This window comes from Falco punctatus (assembly GCF_963210335.1).
Source record: "Falco punctatus genome assembly, chromosome: 9".
Taxonomy (NCBI): Eukaryota; Metazoa; Chordata; class Aves; order Falconiformes; family Falconidae; genus Falco; species Falco punctatus.
This window is the reverse complement of record NC_137589.1, coordinates 18150508-18170912: the sequence shown is the minus strand read 5'-3', so window position 1 is coordinate 18170912 and position 20405 is coordinate 18150508. Positions and strand designations below refer to the sequence as shown.

At 36.5% G+C, this 20405-nt stretch overlaps 2 protein-coding genes across 5 annotated transcripts in view; one reads left to right on the top strand and one right to left on the bottom strand.

Moving 5' to 3' along the window:
- CTNNA3 (catenin alpha 3) overlaps window positions 1–20405 on the top strand; it is a 523251-nt gene that overhangs the window by 143664 nt on the left and 359182 nt on the right. The gene's annotated exons all lie outside the window — the stretch shown is intronic.
- Window positions 9639–20405, bottom strand: part of LRRTM3 (leucine rich repeat transmembrane neuronal 3) — a 110598-nt gene continuing 99831 nt past the window's right edge. For both annotated transcript variants that reach the window (XM_080402760.1, XM_080402761.1), the window contains one exon: window positions 9639–18554. In XM_080402760.1, the coding sequence (XP_080258886.1) occupies window positions 18345–18554 (210 nt within the window). In that variant the 3' untranslated portion in view covers window positions 9639–18344. The remainder of the gene's footprint in view (window positions 18555–20405) is intronic.

The window sequence follows — 20405 nt, the reverse complement described above, 5'->3', positions numbered from 1 at the left end:
TTATCCTTGCTACAATTGGCTAGGAAATGGAGCTTTTATTTCTTGGTTCTCAAGTTACTGGAAAACTTTTTTATTCTAATTCTAAAAAAAAAAAAGGCCTCATAATCTTCTGGATTCTGCCAGGCACCTCCTGTGTTCAACTGTGCACACATTAAAGCAAGATGTCTAAATGAATCACACTGCGATGTCTTAGGCGATGGTGACTGATATTGCCAAGATTATTACCATTTTTTTACCTGTCCACTCCTTAACAGCTGTGGACCAACTGACCAGACTGTTGAGATGAGAGATGAAGTATTATTCTAGATGCCAATGGGAAACCAGAGCGCTGTTGCATATAAGTGAGCATGCAAAATCTGAATAAGCCCCAGGTAAGGCTGCCAGGTTCTTAGGCTGTTTGGCTCCTTAGTTATTGTGAGCCTCAGAACACCTGCCTCTCTCAGCTGTACGAACAGAATTTTTGTAGAGCAAGATTACTCAGGGACTGGTACCTCCAGGTTCTTCCCAGAACTGACTGGGAGCAGTGGATCTGAAACTTTCAGGTTTTGGTTCCAAGGCCATCTTGCAGAGCTGGCAGGGCGTATGCCTGTGTTTTGTCAGCTTGCTCTGTTTCCATGGAATATTCTGCTTTTGATAAACTAGAAAAATTCAATAAAAGAATGATTCCTCTGGAGAATTTCTAGTCAGCTGTATTCTGGATTTCTGATGTTGTGCTTCGATTTCTACTATGTTTGTTTTCCAGTTAGTCTGTAGATTGTTAGTGCCATTTTAAATGTTTGATAGAGGGCCTACTACTTGCTTACAATTCTGACTACTTAATTTTTTCTCTGTAGCTATCATCAATATTAACTTAATCATTGAATCTATTAGTTAAAATACAATTGTATGATGTTTTAGGTTATGAGGGACATCTGACATCTGGTGACACTCCCTGCCCTAGATCAGGTTGCCTGAGGCCATCTTTCAGTCAAGTCCAGATTTTTAAGGGTGCAGATTCCATTGACTCTAGGTGCCTCTTCCAGTGTTTTATCATCATTGTGAAGCACTTTCCCCCCACTCTGTCTCATCAGTTTCCCTTTCCCCCTTGCTTTGCTTTGATCTAAGTGCTCAGTTCAGCTGGAATAGGTAGCCCCATTGTGTACCCACATGTTTGTGCTGTCAGCCACTCAGGTCCATCCCCTTGCTTGTGCTAGTTCTGATACTTGTTACCCTGTCTGTCAGCCCGGTCAGCTTGCCAAAGTGACTATTTGCTTGTTCTTGTTGGATTAATTTTCTTTCACTTTACTGAGCTGAGTCAACCTCTGAGAAGGGCGCACAAGCTCTATATACATGCCCAGGGAAAGAGGAATTAGTTACTCAGAGTGCTGAAGTGGGCTACTTGAGCAGAACTGTCCCTTTTGTAGGCTGTGAGCTCTTAACTCAGTCCACCCTAGGAAATCAGAAAGACTCCTGCACTTTCTTCCTTATCCACCTGACTCGTTATCCTTTCCTGGCAGGGTGTGTGTTATGAATTCATTCTTAATACTTATTTTAAGCCTCATGTTGCACCCTTAGACACGTTCTCGTGCACCTGCTAGTTCTTACAGCTAATTCCTCCTTAGAAAGCTTAGAGGAGTTTTTCCTCCCTGAGTTTTCTCTAGTTTTCTCTTCCATAGGAAAATAATGTGTATTTAATGCAGAAACTTGAGCCTGTTTCACTTGCTTGGATATGCCAACACCTCATTTCACATTAACAGCTGCTCTTCTCAGAAACAGCAGAGTCTACTGACTCCTTTCACCTGTTTTTGTGCTTTATGGATTTGCTTCAGTATAAAAAGAGTTTTATGCTGGTCTATATGTTCAGCGTGTATCTGTAGATTGTAATCGGCTCTTGGTTGAGACAAAAAATAAAGATGTCATTAGCCAGATTGGGGAAACTGTTTTTTTAGAAACACACTGTAACTGAATGGCATGTGGGTTGTGTATGAGCTACATGTTGGCAGTTTCCAAGTATGAGGTTAAAGAAGGAGGCAGATGACACTCCCTTGAACATACATCAAAAAAAGAAAAAAATGTATTAGTGGGAGTATCACTTGCAACATGGGGAGGTGGCAATCCTATTCTTTAACACTGGTGAGGACAGCGGTTAATCGGATGATATAATTCAGGCTTCTGTATATTCATAGACATTGTCAAAGAGTTTGGCTTTTCCATGTCTGGAGCAAAAATGATGTTTGGCAAGTTATTCAAATTTGGCAAAAAATATTCAGATTACTTGCCTGTCGTTTATTTAGATACAGCTCCAGTGGGATACTGCTACAAACCCAAATAGTTAATTACAACTTAATTAAAATATGGAGGTTGAAAAAATAACTCAGAGGAGTGTTTTAGATTTCTGTTTTGACCATTAACTCAGGGTAAAAGTTTTAATTTTTTTATTCTCTAGTTCATTATTGTAGTGGAGAAGCTGTGTGTGCCTGTGATATAGATCTATAGGCCAACCTGTAAATCTGGAATCATGCATCGCTTGCAAACAGCCAGGATATGATCCTGTTCTTAGTATTCCCTCTGGCTGGTGGTGACAGGAGCAAGTAAATGAGGAGGAGTTTGAAAATAGTGTGATGGGATTGCTCTGAGATCTAGCTCTGTACTTAGGACAACCTTATAACATATTGCTCCTGTGGGGGCACTGGGAAACCATTGCCACCTTCTGTCTGTGAAAGTCTCACCTTCCCCTCAGTTCTGTAAGGCCTGACTGTTGGCTAGATGAAGATTTTTGTATGTGGTTTCTAGGTTAGAATGGCTGCTTGCTTCTTTGTCCAAATAACAAACATTCTATTGCAAAAATGATACAGCAAGGCACTCTCTGGCCAAGTTTTGTATAGCATCAAAGATTTTTTTTCTCTGTTATAAGAAAGAACTAGTGAATTTTAATATTGAAGAAGAAAGCAGAAATCTGAGCATTAGAAGTAAGAAACATGTTTCTAAAGATTACAAATGAAACAGCAAAATCATTCATTAAAAAAGATTGTAGTGAAGACAAGGGATTCAAAAGAAGGTAGAGGGTAGAAGCTAAAGCACAAGAGCAAACTTATGGTAAAGTGGAAAACATAGAAAGACCACCTTGCCTGCATCAGGAGCTTTTTAGTGACTGGAAAATAATGTAGAGATGCAATGTAAATAGAGATAAGCATTGATTGTGGACACAGCCAAAAAAGCTGTGGCACAGAATGCGTTAAACACAGTAGAATTTGCATAAGGCAAGAAGTTTCCACTAATCCATTATTAATAAGAGAAACTAAGAAGGAAAGTAAAAACCTTTCTAAATGGGGGACAGTAACTCAAAAATACTGTGGGTTTTCTATCTGCTTCAGGCTTGATGTAATAGTTAGCTGGGAGTAAGCGCTTAATGCAGTTAGTAAGACAGTGAAATACATGCCAGAAAGAGGTCATAGAATATTTAAGAAAGGAGTTTCTGAACAGTTGGCCTTGATTGTAAAAAACAGTGAGGAATGAGGATTTGCAAGTAATAGAAAAGCAAAACTTATCTTAAAACTAAGGAATTTGTAGATCAGTCCCTGTAACTTGGATAACCAGGAAGAAGCTGCAGGAAACCCTTAAATGTTCATTTTCCTGAAAATCTTCAGGGTAAGAAGGTGGTGATAAACAACAAGCATGAATTTTCAAAATACGTTTTGTCAAATACATCTAGTTCTTTAACAGAATAGCTGGCTAGCAGTTAAAAGGGAAGTAGTAAACATGATGTAACTCTGCACACAGTGTTTCACACTGAGAGAAGGACATTTTCATAAGCAAACTTGAGAAGCATAGTTAACTTAGAAGTTCCAAGTTATAGTTCACTGAAGAGTAACATTCCTAGTGAATTTATATTTTTAATATCGCAGATCAACTTGGGATAGTTTAAGTGTAATTCTGCGAGGACTGGCCTGGGTCCACATATATTACATGTTTTCATTAACAAGGTGGCTAAGGGAATGAAGAATGGACTTAGTGAGTGTTTGAATGATGCTACCCTGGTGAGAGCTCTGAGTATTTTATGGGACAGCAAAAGCATTCCACCACCACCACCTTCTTAAATTTGGAGAGATGGTCTGAAATCTGCAAGAAATGACAAGTGCAAATGATTATCCTGGGAAGAAGTCAGCTGTATAAATAAAAATGCAGGATTTCTGGTTTAGCAGTGATACTATTCATAAGGCGTCAGGAGCTTAGAGAATTACAGATGAAATGAACCATCAGTAGGGCTCAGCTCCATATGTAGTTTTGGGCATCACGGTTTAAGAATAGTGTGGACTGAAAAGAACAAAAGGAAACAAGGATTTTAGAGTATATAAAAAGTAAGAAGCAGCTGATGACTATAGAAAGGAAAAAATGGAGAAGAGGAACACGATAATGTTTTCAAATATGGAGGAGGTTTTCATAAGATTATCTGTTGTTAAGTTATTCTTCATATCTGTTAAAAGAAAAATGTATTTGGCAAAAGGCAAAATTTTTGTGATATTAGGATAAAAAATCAACCATATAGATGAGTAAACACTGGAACAGGTTACCTTCGGAGGCCACAGAAATTTTTTTATGGACACAGTTAATTACTGGTTAGGTAAACATCTGTTTGGGCAGCTCTAGGAACATTTATGCTGTTTCAGAGTGGTCAGGAGGGAAAAAGAGACTATGAGGTCCCTTTTTTCCCCACTGGTTATTGGCTTACATTCTTATTAAAGTAATATTCCCAGACTTCATTGTGCATTTTCTTACTACAAATTGCTTTTTTCCCATTTTTCCCAGATTAGCGTAGAATTGTCATGGTGAATGCTTTTCATATGCAGTCATCAAAACTGGACTGAAATTTGGTGGGGCTTTTAGGCTTCTGGGTTATCTATAGATAAAAATCTGTCCCTTCTACAATTTTGCCTTCAATATCTGGGGAAGGCTGAATATACAAGAGGAGCTATGAATAGTTGTATGCATACTAAAAGTATTTTCTCACGAGCTGTTTGCATGAACGTAGTGCATTTAACAGTGATTCAGCTTATCATATCAGCAGGATTTTTTTTACCCTGCCAAATTTACATTAGAAAGATTTATCTAAATGTAGTATTTCAGAATCTACCTAAAATTTTTACATCATATAATCTGTTCATGATCTAGAACTGAAATGCAAGAAATAGAGTAGAATTTTACTGTACAAGATTAAAACTTTAGCAACCAAATTCCATTTGTGCAATGTTCTCTCATATTAACATTTTTCTCTGAAGAAAGTTGATATGCATCATAGAAAAACAACCAGCCAAGCAGGAAAAAAAATCTTTCTAGAATTTGGTTGTATGGCAGAAATCCACAATAATTTCCCACTGTTAATATAAAATACAATAGAAAATATTTAATATTAAACATTAATCCTTGTACTTACTATTACTTTAAATAGTAATTATTTAAATGCTTATTTAATAATTTAAAGAATGTCAATATCACTGTTCTTAGTGCTTTTATGTAAAAGGGAATATCACTTTGTTTTCTTTTGACTATGGCTGGAGAAGCAATTTACCTAACATTTTGTCAGGCACATGAAACTTTGCCTCACCTGTTAGCAGGGAATCAGCCAGCCTGACAGGCCACACGTGACTGCGTTGTTAAATGTTTATGCTCTCAATATATTCTGTATGCATTTCATATCACGCTGTTTTAACATCAGGATGCATTGACCTGTTCTGGTTATTGCACTTTGGATTTGAGAGAGCTCTGCAAGGCTCTGGAGGGTGCTCCTGCCTTTGAGCTGTGTGCAAGTGAGAGAACTGCCTGGAGCGTGGGGTGGGCTGGGGTACACCTGGGTGGCAGGAGGCTGCCCCAGGCCTGCACAGCTATAGGGAGTGGACCTCCAGTCAAGCTCCACATAAAATCTGGAGAAAGGAAATTTTCCCCAGGTTCTAGATGAGGCTCTTTAAGAATGCTGCAAGCCAGGAAGCTGCTGGGAGGTGTTGGACTAGGAAGCAAGAAAGGAGTAAGCTACCCACTGTCGCAGGACGCAGATGAGGGGGAGGTAACCTTTTCCATATGTTTTGAGTCACTTAGCCACCTGAGCTTTCTTTCTTAGTTAGTCTGTTCAACTTGTATAATTTTTCTGTTCTAATAAAGAGAAGGCTATAGTAAACATAACTTTAGAGACTGAGTGCTTCTGCTACAATCACATGAAGGAAAAAATAGATGGTCCCAATCCATGCCAGGACCCTGTCACACTGTGCCCTTTTCTGAAATCTGGTATGCCAAATGAGCAGAAAATTTGTGAGGGTGATGATGCAATTTTGTGTAACTAATTGCAGTGCTACCCTCTCCATGAACTTCTGCCAAGTGTCCAGCAGATTTCCTGTAGAAAAGCTGTTCAAGAAAGTGTGTTTGCAGAAACATCACCATGAAGACTGGAGCAGGGCACTGTGGTGGGTATGTCGAAGATGTGACTCCTGTTGTCAGCTGAAGGGTCCTTTTACAGTAGCTGGTTTAACTGACTGGAATGTAAGAACAACCCAGAATATGTAGTTGCCTTTCAGTGGGCAGAAATCATGTAAATATGAGAGAGCTTTGTAATTTTTCCAGAATTTCTACTGGAGCTTTAGGTACAAGCTGATGGATTTCTTCTGGAATAGTGTGTAATGCATTCACCTGATTTAGTTGAAGCACACACGCACCCCATCCCCCCCATCCCCAGTTGGGTTTGGCAGTTATAAAGGAAGAATGACTTAATTATGTGTCGATCTGACTTTTCCACAATAAGCCTGAGAATCTAAAACCATTCTATCAAATGTCACTATTTGATGATGTATTTCACAGTTTAAAACATAAATTTTTTTCCAGAGTCGAAATTAGAACTGCTGACAGTAAGGAAATAAAAATGATTGATGAACTGTTTACACTTGACCAGCTGCTAATGAATTCTCACTCAATATCTTGTTAGCTTGTGCTGAAATAATACATAAGGCAACCTAGAAAATAGCCTGAAGTTCCTAAAACTACAAAGAACAACAATTTAAGTTATTCTGATGCTTTTGATCTATGAACTGTGATATAAGTTGTGACTTTTGATGTTCTGGGATGATGTGATCGATAGTATAATTTTTGTTTACTCTTTACTGAATGTTACTATATGTTATATTTTGGCTCAGAGGCAGGGAGAAAGGTCACTTATTTTCCTTCTTGGCCCCTGTAGCCCTTGTTCAGGTGGGGCTCTCTGAAAGGAAGGGAGAATGCACTTGCTTTGAGAACAGCTGAGCATGCTCAGCTGAGAGAAATTTCTGGAGTTTCCTAAGCTAGGGACTAGCATCTGTTGGAGGAGACTTCAGAGAAAGAAGGCAATAATACTCTGGATCCTAAGGGAGTTTCATAAAGTTATTGCATCTCAAAAAACCCCCATAGAGAATTCTTAGCCTGGGAACAAGCTTGTAGGAAAGGAAGGGTACATGATGAGCAAGGGAAGGATTGGCTAACACTTTGATTTTTAGTTCCTTTTATCCAGCAGGACAGCTTTTTTGCTCTTTCAGAATTGTGTTGCAGTAAAGCATAGCTTTGATTCAGTGTCTTTTTGATTCTTTTAAGAAGGTGGAGGAGGTTCTGGTCAAGAAGGGGAGCAGTCGTCTCTGGGAGGCTTCTAATAGCCATTTCTCAGTGATACATGAATTGTAAATACTTAAATCACTATATGGATGAGTTGTTTTTTTCAGTGTGAGAAGGAAGGAGTTACCCTCTCATCAAATATGCTTTCAAGTGTAGGAAATATCTCAGAAGGCTGCAGGTGAGTGTTTAATGATGAGATTAGCAAGTCTGTTATAGCTACTGTCTATGTCAAACTGTGCTATGCAAAAAACTCATTTTTATCTCCATTGCTGACTCTTGACTATCATCTGTAAAACTCATTTTTATCTCCATTGCTGACTCTTGACTATCATCTGTAAAAGTGCAAAAATCCCACTACTTTAAAACGTCAACTCTTCTAAAGTCAATGGTGGAACTTCAACTGACTTTAATGGAGTCAGAGTATGTTGTTTCAGGGAGTTAAGCTCAGCTCTGTGGATATAAAAGAAAAGCTGTGTAGCATCTGGTAAAAATAAGGGGGAGGGGGTAAAGGGGCTCATTAATTTTTTTAGAAGTATGGTTGGTGTTGAGTTTTTCATGCAGTGCTTTTTGTGTTTGCCTATATTGCCAGACACCCATGTTTATTGTAGTGCCTTATACACATCCTTTGGAAAATATACTTAATATTTTTGTTACAATGCAGTCCTGGTTGTATTTCTTACTGGTACTGTGTTTTGTGTTTTTTGTTTTGACATCCTTTCTATGCAGTTTGGCTATTACTTTCTGGTTCTATTGGCATTCATGATGCAAGTTGGAAGAATTTTTGCAAAGCAGAAGGAAGAAATTGTGGTTTCACCTACTGTTTAAGTGAAGCAAATTAGGAAAAGAAAAAACGTTGAAAAATTGTGTAAATTCATTCTGTTTTCCTCAAGCATTTTTTATCAGTATTTTGTGGCAGCTGACATTTTTGACAGGACTAGACTCTGTATGACTCTCTTGGCCTCAGACTGCATATAATTATTCGGAGTACGCTGTTTCTCCTTGTAGGAAGCCTTATTACCCACAGGCAAATGTAATCTATCATCTTTTCCTTCAACAGTTCCCCTTTTCCCTCAACCCCAAAAGAAATCATAAAAGATTTATAAGGTTCTGCAGCACACAAAACCTGCTTCATTATCCTTAAATCAAGTGTATCTGATTGCAGAGCTCTTATTTTTATAAGAATTTTGGGAGCAGAGTATTTTACGTTTTTTGGTGTGCTTTTACTAAAGGTGAAATATGCATTTTTAAAACAAATTCTTTTGAGAGATATTGCTGCAATGTAAAAGCCCGTTTTGTCAGAGGGGGGGACAAAAAAAAGGGATCTACCTTGAGATGTCCAAAAAGTATTCAAGCTGAAAAGATAACAACAATTCAGATAGTATGGTCTTATATATATATATGTATATAGTGTTACCATCTTATCTTTCTGATGTAACATAACATCTTATTCACCTATTTTTACTGGCATGGCAGATGAAGTAGACAGCTTGTTGAATCTAGACGTCATTGTGTTCACCCCCCTTTGCCAGTAGATTAAATCTGATTTGGGACCAGTCAATATGAATAAGGACTTGATTTGTGCTTCCCATTTTCATTACTTGCTGATCTTAATCTGTTACCATAATGACCGATTACACAGTTTTCTCAAGTCCTTCACAGCTGAACCATTTTGGTCTTCCTTTTATGTTGGTCTCTCAATCTTTTCTCTCCTTTCTTTCTCCATTTTGTACATCTACCTCTTCTCCTGTGCAGATAGAATTATTTTTTTTCCTGGTTGGATGTATTTCCTAAACTTTGTGGTATAGGAGAATATGTTTTCCAGTGAAATGCTGATTCATTTTTGTACTGCTTAAATGGAGATACTGGCTTTGAGAAATAACTGTAAGGATTTCAGTTGTTATTGGTAGTTAGCACATTTCACCCTCATTCTTAATTACTGGTTTGCTTATTTATCTCTTCAGTCAGACGGTAAATGTGTAAACTCTTACTGTTTCAGCTTAGTTCACCTGTTGATGCTACAATATATATGTTAAAGATTTTCTTTTTATAATGTTTGCTTAATTTTTTAATTATTTTTCATGGTTACCTTTATAGCTGAGAGTCTTGAAAATTGTTGATGGCAAAATATGCCACTAAAGCACAGCAGACTTCTGCTTTTGATAGAGACAGCATTGTGTGTCCTCATTGCCCCATGTAATTGAAATAATTCTCATATAAGCAATCTATTGGTGTCCTTAGCTACATTATTTATGTATGTCTTTATAATTCTTTGATTTACTTTTCCACTTCTCTTGGTTTCCCTCTTAGGTGAAACAGGTTGTTAGCAATAAGATATTTTTAACATAAACGCAGTTGTTTGAGACTCTAATGTAGAGTTATTTGCTTCACAGAGCAGTTAAAGAATTAAGATGTCAATGTTTGCATATGTGGGTCTTGTCTTTATTTCTCTGTGGTCAGTCACTCCTTCTAGTTCATTTATATAAGGCCAGCTTTTTTATCTCTCTTAATGATTTGCATTTGCTTACTCTCTTTCTGATTACTCAGATATACAGAAGATATTTGGTACTAGAGAAAATGGAAATAAAATGTTTTTCATTTGAGTGGAAGGTAGAAGGCTTTTTCATTATCAGGTTATTTGTTTGTGTATATTCAGTCCAGACTTAAATTTAATCCTTCTCATCTCCTGTTTTATTTAGTGCCTTATTAACCTGTACGTCCCTTTAAAAAACACCCTTAAATATCTTCTATTCTACCTACATATAATTTTTGAGAATATATTTTTTTTGTTCCAGCAGCAGAACTTAGTTGCGCCTGTGTTTATATCCCCTTTCTTTACATCCTCTCTCAGGAGTAATACTGAATTTTTGCTGCATTTAAATCACTTCAAGTTTTAGCTAGCAATATGAGTGTTTTAGTTCAGTAACTATTGTATTTTTGTGGTATTAGCAATTGCCCTGCCTAAATTTCCTCCCCCTTCTTCGAATTTTGTAAAAGAAAAACTTTAAAGCAAAGTCTTACAAATAGGCCGTTAATTCTTATTTCTGGAAGCACAAATAAATTTATTCTTTTTCAAAGAATAATTAAGGTTTTTAGTAAGATACTTGCATATTACATGAAGAAATCTTTGAATATAATTTATAGCAGTATAAATGATCTGAAATAAGTTCTTAATTTCAGTGGGTCTCTTAATTCCTTTGCTAAAGAAAAGGTGGAACTTCAAAAATCCTGAGGCAAAATGCATGCGGGCAGGGACGAAAAGAATGAACAAGAGCCAACGCTTGTGAATATTGGAGAAGAGACTGGCAGCAATTTAAATTTGAGTTGTCATTTTAAATTTAAATCATAACAGTGATCCTGCAGTGCAGAACAGAGGCAGATCTTTATGCCTGTTTAGGATCCAGGTATTTTCATGAGACTTTGTAGATTCAAGGAGTTATTCAAAGAAAAAAGAAATGGAGGAAAGCTTCAGGAAAAAAGTAGCCTAGAAATAGCTATATTTAAGCTAGACATTAGACAGGATTATGAGTCCTGTCTTACAAATCTTACGAATGGTAACATCTTAAAAATGGAAATAGAAACTTAATCAATAATACTTATTTCTGATCAGGTTCACTAATTCCATTCCTATTTAAGTATATACTTTTAAAAAGATTTTTTTATAAAAGAATGTACTGGTCATTTTCACAAGTGGTGCATCTGTTTTTCTGGAAGCTCAAATTTTGGGAAAAATCTTACTTTCTTCTCTTCAAATATTATGAGACTTTCAGTCAGTAGTAACCTGTATGGCATTTGTCAAGGTGGCCATGACATATACGGGTTTAGACATCCGAGAGTTGCAAGCAGCAATTACGTTAGGTGTAAGGAAAAATATTTTAATAGCAAGAATAGTTAAGTATGGATACAAATTGATGTAAATACTGTGTTTCCCCAGAGACTGAAGATTTTTGAAGAAGTTAGAGAAACATCTGCCATAGTAAAGGTGATTTTGCTTTGAGTTGGGGAGGACATTGTGTTCACCCCTTCCAGTTCCACTTGTGAAGCTTCTGTTTTAATCACTTGATAAAAGTAGAATTAGGACAGTTTTATTGACATATATTCATCATGTATTCAAGGATTTAGGGTGCAAAAAGTTTTTTAAAAAAACACCCAAAACAAAAAAAAAAACCCAACCAAAACAAACCCAAAACCCAACACCACCATGTGTAGTGTAGTGGTAGAACAACAAAACCAGTTTGATTTTTATTAGCATCTTATAGCATTAGCATATTTATGAGGTTGGTTTGTAAGATCTAGTGGTGAAGCAAAAGGCACTTAAGTCAGACAAGCCTGTGTTCGGTAGGCAGCAAACCTGTTCAGCTCTGGAGACTGATACCTGAAAGGTATTTAACCCTGGGTTTTTTCCCTCCAGTAACTCAGTCTGAATATTTTTTTTATTTATTTTTTGCATTCTCAATTGTGACAGAGCTTGGAGAAAGGAACTAGCAGAAATGTAAGGAGAAATATGAACTGTCTAGATAATGCTAAAGCACAAGACAAGAAAAAATAATTTTCTTCATGAAAACTTGCATATTCAGATATAGCATTGATAGTTGTATTTTTTCTTTCTTGAAAATGAGAATAAAGATTTTCGATAGTGAAATCTAGACTATTTGTGTGAGTTTACAGATTCTTTAAAAATAACGTTACCAACAGCAAGATGTAAGAGGGAGATGCATCATCATTACTAGAAAAATAAATCAGTTTCATTATTTCTTTTGAAAGAATAAATGACAACAAAATGTATTCAGTATGAATGGTTCAGTTAATGGCTTTCCATGCCTCATTTATAACATACTCTTGTATAAAACTACTGAAATTATTGAAGTACCGAGTGCTAGAGGGACACATCGTTTTCTTTTAATGAGTATTCTCATCCCCAGTTGATTAGTTTTGGTTCTCTAAAAGGCACAGAGTTAGTATATACAATGTTCAAATTATTTGACTTTGAAATATGTTTCATTGGTGCAATCATTTTATGATTAGATTGTAGATAGAGCTATTGCTAAATTGCATGCACCTTAAAAGTCTGTTTCTTAAGGAATGCAACGTGGAAGGCACTCTATGAAAGCTGGAAAAATCATGTTCTTATGTAACTGAACATTTTTAATTCCTCTAGTGTTTATTACAATAACATCCATCCTGCTTACATGAGTTGACCCAAGGGAATTAATAAGGCAGTCATCAAACATTAGTTAATCTAAATAAATTCCATACTAATGCAACATTAATGCTCACATGTATATTGTTATTGTTACATGTGTGATGTCTATAGTGGTGACACTTTGAAGTGTCCATTGTTATTGTTACATGTGTGATGTCTATAGTGGTGACACTTTGAAGTGTCCACTATCATGGATGTATTAGAGCTTTAATGTAACAGGACTGGGTATAATGAATTCCATGTTGCAGGCTCATTTGCTACTACACAGCAGGTGCTCTTGTGTATTTAACCATCTAAAAAGACAGTTTTAAGGAGGAGTTATTTACATAGAAAATTGATGTTGATAAAGTAGAATATAAGCTTTATTGCCATGTGGGATTTTCACAGTTGTGCGTGCTGCACTTCAGCTTACATAAAAATTCTTGGCAAGTTTCTAGTGGCAAAATGTTAATTCCTTAGGTGTTCATTAAAATAACATTAATAATGAACTCTGATGTTCACGTTGATTTATTCTGAAACTTTATAATTAAAATTAATCAGATTCTATACTTAGGTAGAACAGGAAAATGGAATTTGGCCTTGTTACTTTATAATAGAACTGTTAATTCACTTAAATGTTAGGGTTTTTTGTGGAATTTAATGAACATCTGCTTTTAAATAAGGATCATGCAGTCAAACTTTGACCTAATAAGAGATTCCTGTGTGTCTATGTTGAAAAGTGGTTTGCTATACTTTGTGAGGATCAGGCTTATTTTTTGTTTACTGTTGTGATGGACTTGATAAAGCTAAAAAAATATTCTGCTTTCTAGTGACCTGAATCTTGATTTTAAGAACACCCACAAGGGAAATCTGATGATTAAATCTACAAGGTTTCAGATAATGTCTGTACTTTAGATGACTGGATGGATGTTATTCAAGCTACCTGGAAGTTGTCAGTCTGTCATTATTAATTACTTGATAATGATATTTCTGTGTCAAAAGTGGAAGTGAAAAGTGTTATTATTACACTACTCTATCATTCTTCTCTACTGGAATAAAGAAAGGAGGCAGCTTTTATTGTCAAATAAATCTACTTTCTTCAGGAGTTGTGAGTGTTATAAATTTATGTGGCTTCAAAGAAACCATATACACATTCAAAGAGGGACTATATAAGACACCACATTTCGCTCATTAGGTCCCTCACCTACAATTGTTGGGGACTGTAGGAGCATTCTGGGGAAATATTCCTGTGTGCTCACCCCATTCTTTAGTTCTTTGGGTTTCATCTTTCAGCTGCTGTTCAAGCCATGTTATCAAGCCTAGATGTACTTTGTTCTGACCAAGTAAACCCATTATTATATTCATTTACAGGTATTTATGCCCTTACTGGCAAGATTTGCCTTCAGGAAGCCCAGGCCTCTGTGAGCCGTGTAAAAGTCTGGAGCAAAAAGATCTTTCCCTCAAGAAAGGAGGATCAGGCTAGGGAACACGTGTTGAACTGTTCTTTCTTACTTGTTCAACAGACTATTTCTGCTAGACCACTTAGCAACTAAATACAGCTGCTTGTATTTGACACTGTACATGAGCATGCAATTAACTATCTTGAAGTGCCTATATTGCTAATAAAGCAATTTCCAGATTTATTATGGTTCCATTGATACTGGAATCCTGGTGTCATTATTGTAGTCAGTGGTGTTGCCCTTGCAGGTTTGTTTTGGTTTTTTTTTTACCATTCACATTGTGGGTTTTGCACAATTTCTGCTCTCTTGTCCAATCTGAGGATTGGAAATAACAGTAAGGGATAAAAAATGTCTTGAGATAGAAGGGGAGAAATTGAGTGGCTGTCAGTAAAGCTATCTAGTACACAACTTCTGAGGCTGGTACGTTTTCCGTTTGTTGTATGTTGCCAAAAGAAGTCTGATATTTGTGACGTATCTCTGAAAACTGTGTATGGATTTTGTTGTTGTTAGTGGTAGCTGTCAGATCCCTTGTTTATACAACAGTTTATACAATGCCTTATACTGCAAATTTTGATCGCTTTGTAATTGAAACGCCATTTGCTTTCTTGTATAGATGTTATTTTTGTGTTATGTTTTTATATACTGTCTTGAGACATATGCCATAATTTGTCAGATTAATCGTTAATCTGCCTATACACCTTCTTTAGATAAGCACTCCTTTCAGGTACTTGTGCTCAATTTCCTAATGGGTATTTCAGCCCTGTAACTTGCTGTACAAACATGATCCAGTGATCAAGGAACTGTGAATTGTTGCTTGTGGCTAGATTTATTTTAAAAAATGTCTGTGCTTTTTTTATTGATAGAGGTTATACTCCATCAGTTTGCATTCTGCAAGCATAATGAATTCACCCAGATTTTTCTTGATAAAATGATCTAGCAGGGTATGGTGGTGTCACTTGACTGTAAGACTGAGATCGATGCTGTTGGCTACTGCTGTTTCTGGTTTATGGATCTTGCAGCAAAGGCTAATGATATATGAAAGTGACCGTCTGTAAATAAACATTTGAATAGATAGGCTCCGCCTACTTTCTTCTTGCTAACTTGTAGCTTAGAAGACTGGGGCTTTCTTAGGTGATATTTTGTTTTGTCCTCATAACTAGAGCATTTACTATTTCTGTGCAGTCCAAGTCAGAATAAAGCTGGCAATAGTATGTCAGAAAGCAGGTATACACACACTAACACAGGACCTTTGGAGTGAGTCCTTGTTTGGGTTAGCATAACCTAGATTTTTTTTTTTGCACGATATGGACTTTTTAGGGAAGGTACCTACCTGCCATCTGGTTTTCTTGAAGACATCCATCTTGTTCAGAATAGCAGATTTCAGGCTGCTATAGTCCATGAAAGAAATGGTATTCAGTTATGTGTATGGAAACATGTTTCAACACTCTAGTTGTGGGGTAGGCAAATATTCCACTGCTGCTGTGGGCCCTGGGGTGTTGTATCTGTCTTTCAGAGCACTGGAGTGGCCCATTTGGGTTACAGAGTGCCTGGCATGGCAAATGCCCAGGAAGCTGATTGTGATAGTATAGCAGACCTGTGAGGTGTGGGATTGCTGCTGCTTCTGTGACCCTGCTGTTCTAACATTTGCCTATTGATATGTTGGTCTGAAACTGCAGGTCTTTCAGGACAGGTCCAAGGCAAACCAGATTCATTAATGTATGCTTCACTATTTAGGGCAAGAAACAAAGGAAGAAACATTCGTGTGTATGTGAATAAATACCCAGTAGTGCTCATTTAACAAGATGTATCAAAATGATTTTGTGTCTCTTGACGTGAGAGTTATTTTATCATGTTGCTTAGCCTACGTTCATTAGAGTGTCTAACATAGAAAATATTAATGTTGTACAGTTCTCCATAAATTAGGAGTACATGGTACAAGAAATACATTTGAACATTTGTGCAATTTGAGTAGTTACATCAGTGCCAGGACCATGTTCACGCACCATACATACACATACTTGAGGGCAGTGGGTCAAGGTAAAGCATAGGAAGTACGGAGTAAGAATAGCTGAAATCTTTTGGGAGGGTGATACCTGATCCTAACAGCTCAGGCCTTCTATTACGACCAGAATGCTTAAACATTAAACCTTAAAAACAACACTGAAATGAAGCAGTTAGCTTCTTCCTGCAGTATAAAAGTCACTCAGCTCCAGAATGACACTGCATTTTTGGTTTCATTTTATAATTAGCAAAATGTATTTTCAAACTGTGCATTAAAAAAATCCAGCACTGTAGAAGATGACCAGAAATGCAAGAACCCATGTAGTAAAGAAATAAGAAACTGAAGTGTGGAGATTTAAGATGAGTCTTAAAAAGACAAGTAATGTTTTGAATAGGAAATAATTTATGCAAAATATGTTACAAAATCTATGATGCTAAATAAATAACCAATACAATGTATTCTGTTTTGACACTTTGTTTCCACTTAAAAGATAGTGAATGCCGATTCAGTCGTTAACAATATTTTGAAGCTATTTTTCATTATATTTGCTTTATATTTTGTACAAACAGTTCAACTAATTTTAAATTTCAGTCTTCTGCTTTGAAGCTACAGGAAAATATGGTGGGATAAACATTCAGAAAAATAGATTTGTGGTTATATATTTTCTCTTTATTATAAAAAAGTTGCTTCACCATATGAAACTTTTTTCTCCTATACTTTGGAAGGCTCGTGTTCCCTTTTATATTTACCAAGTCAGCATATAATATTTTTCTAATTTCTGTAATCTTTTATGATTACAACATGAGGGTGGTGTTATAAAAGTTATTCTCATACAGTGTTGAGAAGTCTTGAAGATTTAAAACCAAAGAATGGGATATAGGAATGCTTCAATCCAGATATTAAATAGTAGACAAGCAATGTAGTAATTTTTAAAGACTTAATACTACATTTTTTTAATGTTTGTTTAGAGATTTTTGGGGTTTTTTTCTTTGCTTGATGTATCACAATGTTAAAGGACTATTAACCTTTAACATTTGATCCAAATTACTGTGTATTTCAGCAAAGTAGAAGTTTCTTACTTAAGAATAACATTTTACATTCTAAGACTAGTATAACTCCAAGGTCTTGTCTCTGTTGCCACTTCCATCAGCAGCTATCTTTGACAGAAGCAGGTTTTGGGCCTATTTGTCTTTAAGTAGAAATACAAATGCCTGATTTGGCAGGCTATGCTTTCACAGCAGATTTTGTAAAGACAGCTGCCTGTTGAAGTCTCCTGTCCATATTGTCTTGCAGAACAGTGAGACTTAACAAAACATCATCAGCGTCAGCTAGCAGTTGCATATGTAAACTTTGTCCTTAAAATATATCTGTTTATCATTACATTCTTCTGATTTAGAAATCAGGCTGTATTTCAAGGCAACAGGTAAGTTTGAGGAGAATTTTATTTTTTTTGTAATTTTCATTTATAAGAAAACTTGGCTATGTATTTTAAGAATTTCTTAGAAGTCTGAATAGTTTAACCCTCCTTTTGGTTAATGCATTATTTCTGGAACCAGTAGATAAAATTCTACACATTAAACACAGTAAAAATGATGCATATTCTGCAAAGGACAGAATTTTAGATTAAAGTTTTCTGGGCACAAAAGCAGTAACAAAATGATCCCTACAAAACAGAGTAACTTAACACAAGAAATAACCTTTGTTAATTTGAGACTTTAGAAACTGAAACTTGTAAATTAAGATGTAATTAAATTATGGTTCTGTACATACCAGCTGTTCTTGGTAATTGAAACTTTACAATATGAAAAATACATTACATCTGTACAGTTTATACAGGTAGGTAGGATGAGTTTTGAAAAAGATCCACTTAAAGGGTCATACTCTGAAGTCAGAAAAATACTGCACAACTTAAATAATTACAAATTGTAGAGTTGAAACAATTATTCTTTGTGATTAATTTTTAATTTGAAAAGGGATCCTAGAATCCATAATATTATGTCTTCTCATTTCTGTCCATACATAGAATTTGGTTGTGACCTCTGCTACAGGGAAAAAAAACCAAAACAACCAAAACCCAAAAAAACAACAAAAAAACCACCAGTTAAGCCAGCTGCTGACTGTGTTCCTTGATTCGTGCTGCTGTTGTTATTGTGCTCAGATCCAGATCAGTTTCTAGGTGTGTTTCCACTGTTTCTTCCTGGTTATTGGAGTCATAGGGCTTGTGAGCAAGCAGTTCATGATGTACTCCACAGTAACTTATCGTGGGCTGATCATATGCAAGAAATGTTGACACATTCATAGACAGTGGTATCTAGGGAAAAGCAAAAATGAAAACCAGCCAGTTACCAAAAGACATAATCAAATTGTACCTACCTGAATCTGATGTTGAAGAAATTGACTGTCTAAAACCATTGGCTAATAGAAATACAGTGCTGCATGTAAACAATCTCTCTATCCCTCTACTTCCTCCACTCCACCCAAACCCTAGTCTTTACTAGGGTGTTTTAAGCCAAACTGCTGCCACCTTTGATCATGTGGCCTAGAGCCAGGTGTGTGCTTGAATGTATTTATGAGGATTAAGATATGATTGAACTCAAATTATCTTTAGAATGTAATTAGCCTCTTCTAAAATCAATCTATCAGGGAGGAGAAAGAGGAGTGTCTTAGTTAGGGATATATGAAATATTTCAAATGAAATTTAAATGACTTTTCAAGTTTAGAGCTGTTAGTGGATCTTTTTTGAGTACGTCGGTGGGTGTGCTACCTTTGATCTGCTGGGAAATACTCTCAGATGACACGTTTCCTATTATTTATAACATAAGCATTGATTTCAATCTATCAGCTTGCAGTAAATACTGGACCATGGTAGATGATTGCTTCATCCACTGTTATGCTATGGTAGCTCTGGAAGCTTCACTGTTGCATGTTTAAGTCAAACATTTTAGGCTGAAAAGTTTTATTACATATTTTTTTACTATTGGCAATTTTGAACATACTTCAGCACAGAATTATTTACAATACACTGTAGAAACAGTGGTGAAACAAATGCAGATTTTGAATTTGTATTTGTACTATTAGATTTTTTTTTTACATATTAAGAAAATTAAAGGATAGAAAAGGTGACTATGTTGTAATGGCTGTGTGAGTCATACATTAAAGTCTTCAAAACCCAGACTTCTGTTTTTTTGAAAATTAGTGATATGCAGACCTGTTATAGAATCATAGAATGGTTTGGGTTGGAAGGGATCTCAAAGATCACCTGGTTCCAAGACCCCTGCCATGAGCAGGGACACCTTACACTAGACCAGTGGATGGGGCTCAAAGCCCCATCCAGCCTGGCCTTGAACACTGCCAGGGATGGTGCATCCACAGCTGCTCTGGGCAACCTGTGCCAGTGCCTCACACCTGCACAGTAAAGAACTTCTTCCTAATATCTAATACAACTCTACCCTTTTTCAGTTTAAAGCCATTAGCCCTTGTCCTGTCACTAGTGGCCCCTGTAGAAAGTCCCCCTCCAGCTTTCTGGCAGGCCCCCTTTAGGTACTGCAAGGCTGCTCTAAGGTCTCCCCAGAGCCTTCTCTTCTCCAGGCTGAACAACCCCAACTCCCTCAGCCTGTCTTCATAGCAGAGAAACTCCCAGATAGTTTCTTCTGACCTACACCTTTTGTCTTGTTACATCTTTTTCCCCTCCTTAAGTGTATCCCCTTCTGTCTCTATTTCCTAGAATGGTCAGGATCTGACCACCTGCCATATTTCTTTTTAGAGTAAGTATTTGGGTGAGGAGACTTTTTGGTCACTGCAGTTCATACCACAGCTCATTTGTAACCATCAGTGAAGCTGCTACCAACAGTTGCTTTATTGCTGTCTGGGTGTGCTGGATCACTTTGAGGTTCTCGGGTTATACTCCTGGAATAGATATTAACCCTTGTGGCATGGTGACTAAACACAGAACATCCCTGTTTCTATTTCCTCCTTTGCATTTTTCCTTCCTATTTTCCTCCTGACAGTAGTGTCTCAGTAAAAGTTTTATCTCTGTAAACCTCCTATACTTTGAACTTTTTTTAAACTCAATTAAGTAATACCATTATATTTGTAATGATAGCTCTTATCTCTTTGACAGCAATTCTAGAGTAAAAAAAACACGGCATTGTTTAATTACTAG